The sequence below is a fragment of the Camelus ferus genome, chromosome 22 (assembly GCF_009834535.1).
Source record: "Camelus ferus isolate YT-003-E chromosome 22, BCGSAC_Cfer_1.0, whole genome shotgun sequence".
NCBI lineage: Eukaryota > Metazoa > Chordata > Mammalia > Artiodactyla > Camelidae > Camelus > Camelus ferus.
In genome coordinates this window covers 25,757,371-25,762,136 of record NC_045717.1, presented here as the reverse complement: position 1 = coordinate 25,762,136, position 4,766 = coordinate 25,757,371, and the positions used below count along the sequence as shown (strand labels likewise).

Here is a 4,766-nt window from a genome sequence, read left to right as displayed (position 1 = left end):
GGCTCGGATCGCTGAAGCCGAAGCCGTCAGCTTTTCTATTCTGCTGCGTGGATTATTTTTGCTGAAGCATTTGCAATTTCTTTCCGCCTTTTTTGGGGGAGGACTTCGCTGCCTTCCGAAGATCTTGACCAACGCTCGGGCTCTGTGGGAAGGCTTTGGGCTGTCCGGCCTTGGATTTTGCATTTCTTCCTTGGAACTGTCGTGGGGCTGTTTTCCACTGTGGATTATAACTGCAACATGACGCTGGAAGAGCTCGTGGCGTGCGACAACGCGGCGCAGAAGTAAGTAGCCTGAGGTCGGCCGGGCCGGGCGGGGGCCCAGCGCCTGGTGGCCGGCCCGGCGCTAACCCTCCTCCCCTCTCGCTTGGCTCCAGGATGCAGACGGTGAGCGCCGCGGTGGAGGAGCTGCTGGTGGCCGCGCAGCGCCAGGACCGCCTCACCGTGGGGGTGTACGAGTCGGCCAAGCTGATGAATGTGTGAGTCAGACCCCGTTCCCGGGCTGGGCGCGGGTGGGGACCCCCTCCGCTCTGCACGCTTTCTGTTGCATCCCTCCTTTGCACGGGGCTGGGACATTTCCAAATGTCCCCACTGTGGGTTGATGGCCTTTTGCTTTCTCTTTTGAGCAGAGGCTGCAGTATTCTGTTGCTGCATCGTTTGCACGCAGTCTCCCCCATTTATGCCCCTGCCTTACCCGCCCCCCCAATACTTTGAACCCAGCATTTTCTCCCCCAGCCCCCACCATCTGCACGCAGACGCGATCCCCTGCACACCTGCGGTTTCTCTTTGCTTTGCAAACTGCCTGGTGCACGATGGCCCTTCCCCAGCCCCAGCTGACCCTCTGCCTCCCTCTGGCCCCTCAGGGACCCTGACAGCGTGGTCCTGTGCCTCCTGGCCATTGATGAGGAGGAAGAAGATGACATCGCCCTGCAGATCCACTTCACGCTCATCCAGTCTTTCTGCTGTGACAACGACATCGACATCGTGCGGGTGTCGGGCATGCAGCGGCTGGCACAGCTGCTGGGCGAGCCAGCCGAGACCCAGGGCACCACCGAGGCTCGGGACCTGCACTGCCTCCTGGTCACGGTGAGCTGGGCCTCAGCCCCGCCCCGCCCCACCTGGCACCTGGGCCCATGTTTGTCAACAAAGTTGAGCTGGCGGGTCTGCACCAGCTCAGTGCTCAGCCACGCTTGGCATGTCCCGTGGGCAGCCCGCTGGGCCTTCTGGGCCTCGTCACCCAGTGTACTATTTTAAGCTGGTGTGTTTTCCCCAAAAGGGCCCTGGGAGAGGGAGGCTCCCTGCTCACTCCTGGGGCTCCTGCTGAACCCAATGTTCCTCCTTCCACAGAACCCTCACACAGATGCCTGGAAAAGCCACGGTCTGGTGGAGGTGGCCAGTTACTGTGAAGAGAGCCGGGAGAACAACCAGTGGGTCCCCTACATCTCCCTCCAGGAGCGCTGAGACCCTTCCCAGCCTCAGAACCTGTTGCTGCCAAAAAATAAAAATAAAATAAATATTTGACCCCCTCCACCCCAGAACAACCCTCCAAAACAACCCAACCCAGGAGACCATCGGGGGCAGGATCGTTGGAGACTGAAGACAGGAGAGGGGAGTGCACGGCCACCCCGGGGGCGGTGAGCCCGGAGCAGCGCCAGCAGCGGCCACCGTGTGAGGAGAAGAGGGGCCTCAGGCCAGCAGAAGAGGGGACCCTGGAGCTCGGGCCTGGTGACCGAGCAGAAGCTGGAGTGGGGGAGCTGCTGCCTCCCCGCATCGGAGGGCCTGGACTCTGCATTTGGGGGTGGGGTGAGACTGACTGCATCCCCCCTCTTCTTGAGACCGCAGCTGACATCTGCCAACGGGCCTTGGTTGGCCGAGGGTCTGCACCCTGGCCAGGATTATACTTTGGGACTTGGGAGCAGGGGCTGATGTTGCTCTGTACCCACGAACTCCCAGTTTGCAAACTGAACAATCTATTTTGTTACTTGCACTTGTTACTTGAACCACTGAAAGAGTAATGAGATACATATATTTTTACTTCTATGATGGCCTTGTAATAAATTTCTAAAGCTTCTGGGTTCTTTTGTATGTGCCACCTCGCCTCTGTGAGGGACCAGGACCCCGCCCGCCCCCCCCCCCCCCAGCCGCGCTGGCCCTGCCCCTCCTCCTGCAGGCTCACCAGGAAGTGTTACTTAAGTCCGACTTAGCTGCTCCAGGCTCCTTGCAAAAACAGTGCCTCCTCTCTCTGCAGCCGGCGCCACCCAAGTCCAACAAATCTTTGCCTCTTTTTTTTTTTTTCTCCCTCCTCCTGCCCCGTAGCAATTAAAAGACCGGTTTATTACGAAACCTGGCCGCCGTGCCGCTGTTACTGGCTGTGCTGGAGCCAACCCCAAGCTCTGGGCACATACAGACGCACCCCTGGGGGGCTGGCTACAGCCCCTGCCTCCCCAGCCGCCACCGCAGCCCCAGGTCCAGAGAGGTCAAGGGGGCACCTGTGACCACACAGCGAGGGGGGCTTGGAGCTCAGAGCTGCCACAGCACTTGGGCCTTGCAAGAAGAGCTTGGGGGATCCCCCAGGGAGCACCCCCTCACCCAGGCCTTCTCCCACCCAGAGTGGGCCTCTTCACAGCACTAAGACAAAAAAGTTTTTTTCTTCTTTCCCAAAACTAAAATAAACCAGCAGAAAAATACCCCAGGAAGTCGCGCTCCCGGCCCAGCTGGGCTTGGCACGCTGCTGCGTTCTGCCTCTAAACCGAAACTGGGAGGCCAGCGGGCCACCTCCTTGTTCTCCCGAAGTCGCAGGAGCGGCGACTCCCCCTCCCCGGGGCTGGGAGCTGGGAGCGCGGCCCAGCTCTCCCTCTGGCCTCAGTCTTCCCGCCTGGAGTCTGTGGGCTGGGCTTGCGGCGCCCGGGCAACACCCCTTCCCCTCCGCCCTGCACCCCCGGCTTGGGAACCGGGTGGGGAGGAGACCCGGGGACGAGCCGCAGGCCGCGACCTTTCCACGGAGCCCCACGTGGGCGCGGGAGGAAAACCCCGGCGGTCCCCCAGGAGTCACGGGGCTGGGGGGAGCCCCGCCGGGGGAGGAGCGGGGAGGGAAAGAGAGAGGGGGAAGTCCCTGAGGGAAGGGGAGATGGAGGGGAGGGGCGGGGCGGGGATCCCGCCTAGGGTGGGGAGGAAGGGCGGCCGAAGCTCCAAGGAGGAAACCCCGAGTGAGTACGGAGCCCCCCTCCCAGGGACAGATGGAATCCCAGGAGGGGGTGGGGGAGGGGAGGTGCTAAGTAGCCACCGGCCCCGCGGGGTGGAGGGGGAAGCAAAAGGAGTCATGCGGTGGAGGGGAGGGGGTAACCCAGCGGGTCTAAGGGGGGCGTTGGAAGGAATCCCTGAAGGAGAAAAGGCGAGGGGAGATTTTAGGTGGGGAGACCCGAGCCCGTAGAAGTGGAGGCGGGACACTGAAGGGGAGGGGGTTACGGGTGGGGGTGGGGCTAGGGGGAACCCACAGGGCCTAAGTGGGGGAGGGGGAGGACCAAAGGAATCCCAGGAGTGCGGGAGGGGAGCCCCAAGTGGTAGAGAGGGGAGTCCAAGGAAGGCGGGGAGGGGGAAGGGGTGGGGAGTCCCTGCTGGGATTGGGATGTGGGGAGCCTGCAGCCCCAGGGGGAGGGAGGGGAATGACGAGGGGATGGGAGTAGATGGGGAGAGGGATCCCTGAGATGGAGCTGAGAGAGAGGAGGGGACTGGGGAAGGGGAAGCAGAGGCTGAGGGACCTCACTGGGTGGGGGGCTCAATGGGGAAGGACTAAGGTGGACAAGGGTGGGTCCACTGTTCCAGTGGTGACCTGGGGTTCCCGCTGTCAGGTCACCTCGTGCTGGTGAAGTTCCCTGCAGTTCCGCCCATGGGTGTGGGCCGCTCTGCCCCCATCCTGACCTTCATAATCCAGAAAGGCCGCGTGACCTCTGACCCTCTCCTCCCTAAGTCCCCTGTGCAGTGGGGACAGGACCCTCAGACCCTGGGGTCCAAGGAGATACAGGACATGGGCATGGGTGGGACCACAGCTGGGTGACCCTGAGCTAGTACCTTGACCTCTCTGTGCCTTCAGTTTCCCCCTATGAAAAAGAGGATAATAATGCTAACTAGCCCACAGATGACTGGGCTAAATGAAATACACATTCCTTAGATTAGCGCCTCCAACAGGGAACATATAAAAAGGATCAGCCGTTCTTATGACTCCGACGATTATCGCCACTTATTATGTCCCCTGCATTTACAGAATCATCTGTGATCCTCTCACCGCCACCTTGTCAAATAGCAGAGCTGAGACTAGAGTGGGGGGAGGGGGACACGCCTTCTGTGCAAAATGTAAGACAGCAGGCACCCCAAACTCGCTCGAAGAGGTAAAGAACATTTTCAAACAAATGTATTTTCAATTCAAATGCAAACAAAAAAAGAAAACCTCTTGGTGACCAAAGTTATAAATCAAGATAAGATTTGTCCCTGTGCGCCCCCCACCTCCCACCCTGCGTGTGCCTGGGCCCGGAAACTGCACCCCCCTGCACTCTCACCTCTGACTTGGGTACCATTCATCCCTCTGCCCAGAACCCTCTTTTTCTCCCTTTCCCCAGGCTGACCCCACTCATCTTCTTGTTCTCATCTCAGATGCCCCCACCGCAGGGAAGCCCTCCAGGGAGGGCCCCTGGGAGCCTGTCTCCTAGCTCCGCCCACTTCCCCTCATGGCACCTGCCCCGTGCCTTTGGGATGACACAATCATCCTGGTGTCCT

The 4,766-nt window shown here is 60.6% G+C and overlaps 1 protein-coding gene across 1 annotated transcript; it reads left to right on the top strand.

Moving 5' to 3' along the window:
• GADD45B (growth arrest and DNA damage inducible beta) lies at positions 1-2,070 on the top strand. Its single transcript, XM_006186487.3, has 4 exons — positions 1-281; positions 374-475; positions 860-1,082; positions 1,344-2,070. The coding sequence occupies exons 1-4, from the start codon at positions 238-240 to the stop codon at positions 1,455-1,457; spliced, it is 483 nt and encodes a 160-aa protein (XP_006186549.3). The 5' UTR covers positions 1-237; the 3' UTR covers positions 1,458-2,070.
• Positions 2,071-4,766: the final 2,696 nt, after the last annotated feature.

Excerpts from the sequence above, each read along its gene's own strand:
- GADD45B (XM_006186487.3), top strand. The coding sequence starts at position 238 with ATGACGCTGGAAGAGCTCGTGGCGTGCGACAACGCGGCGCAGAA. Across the intron at positions 282-373 it reads TGCGACAACGCGGCGCAGAA|GATGCAGACGGTGAGCGCCG; the intron begins GTAAGTAGCCTG and ends GCTTGGCTCCAG. Across the intron at positions 476-859 it reads TCGGCCAAGCTGATGAATGT|GGACCCTGACAGCGTGGTCC; the intron begins GTGAGTCAGACC and ends CTGGCCCCTCAG.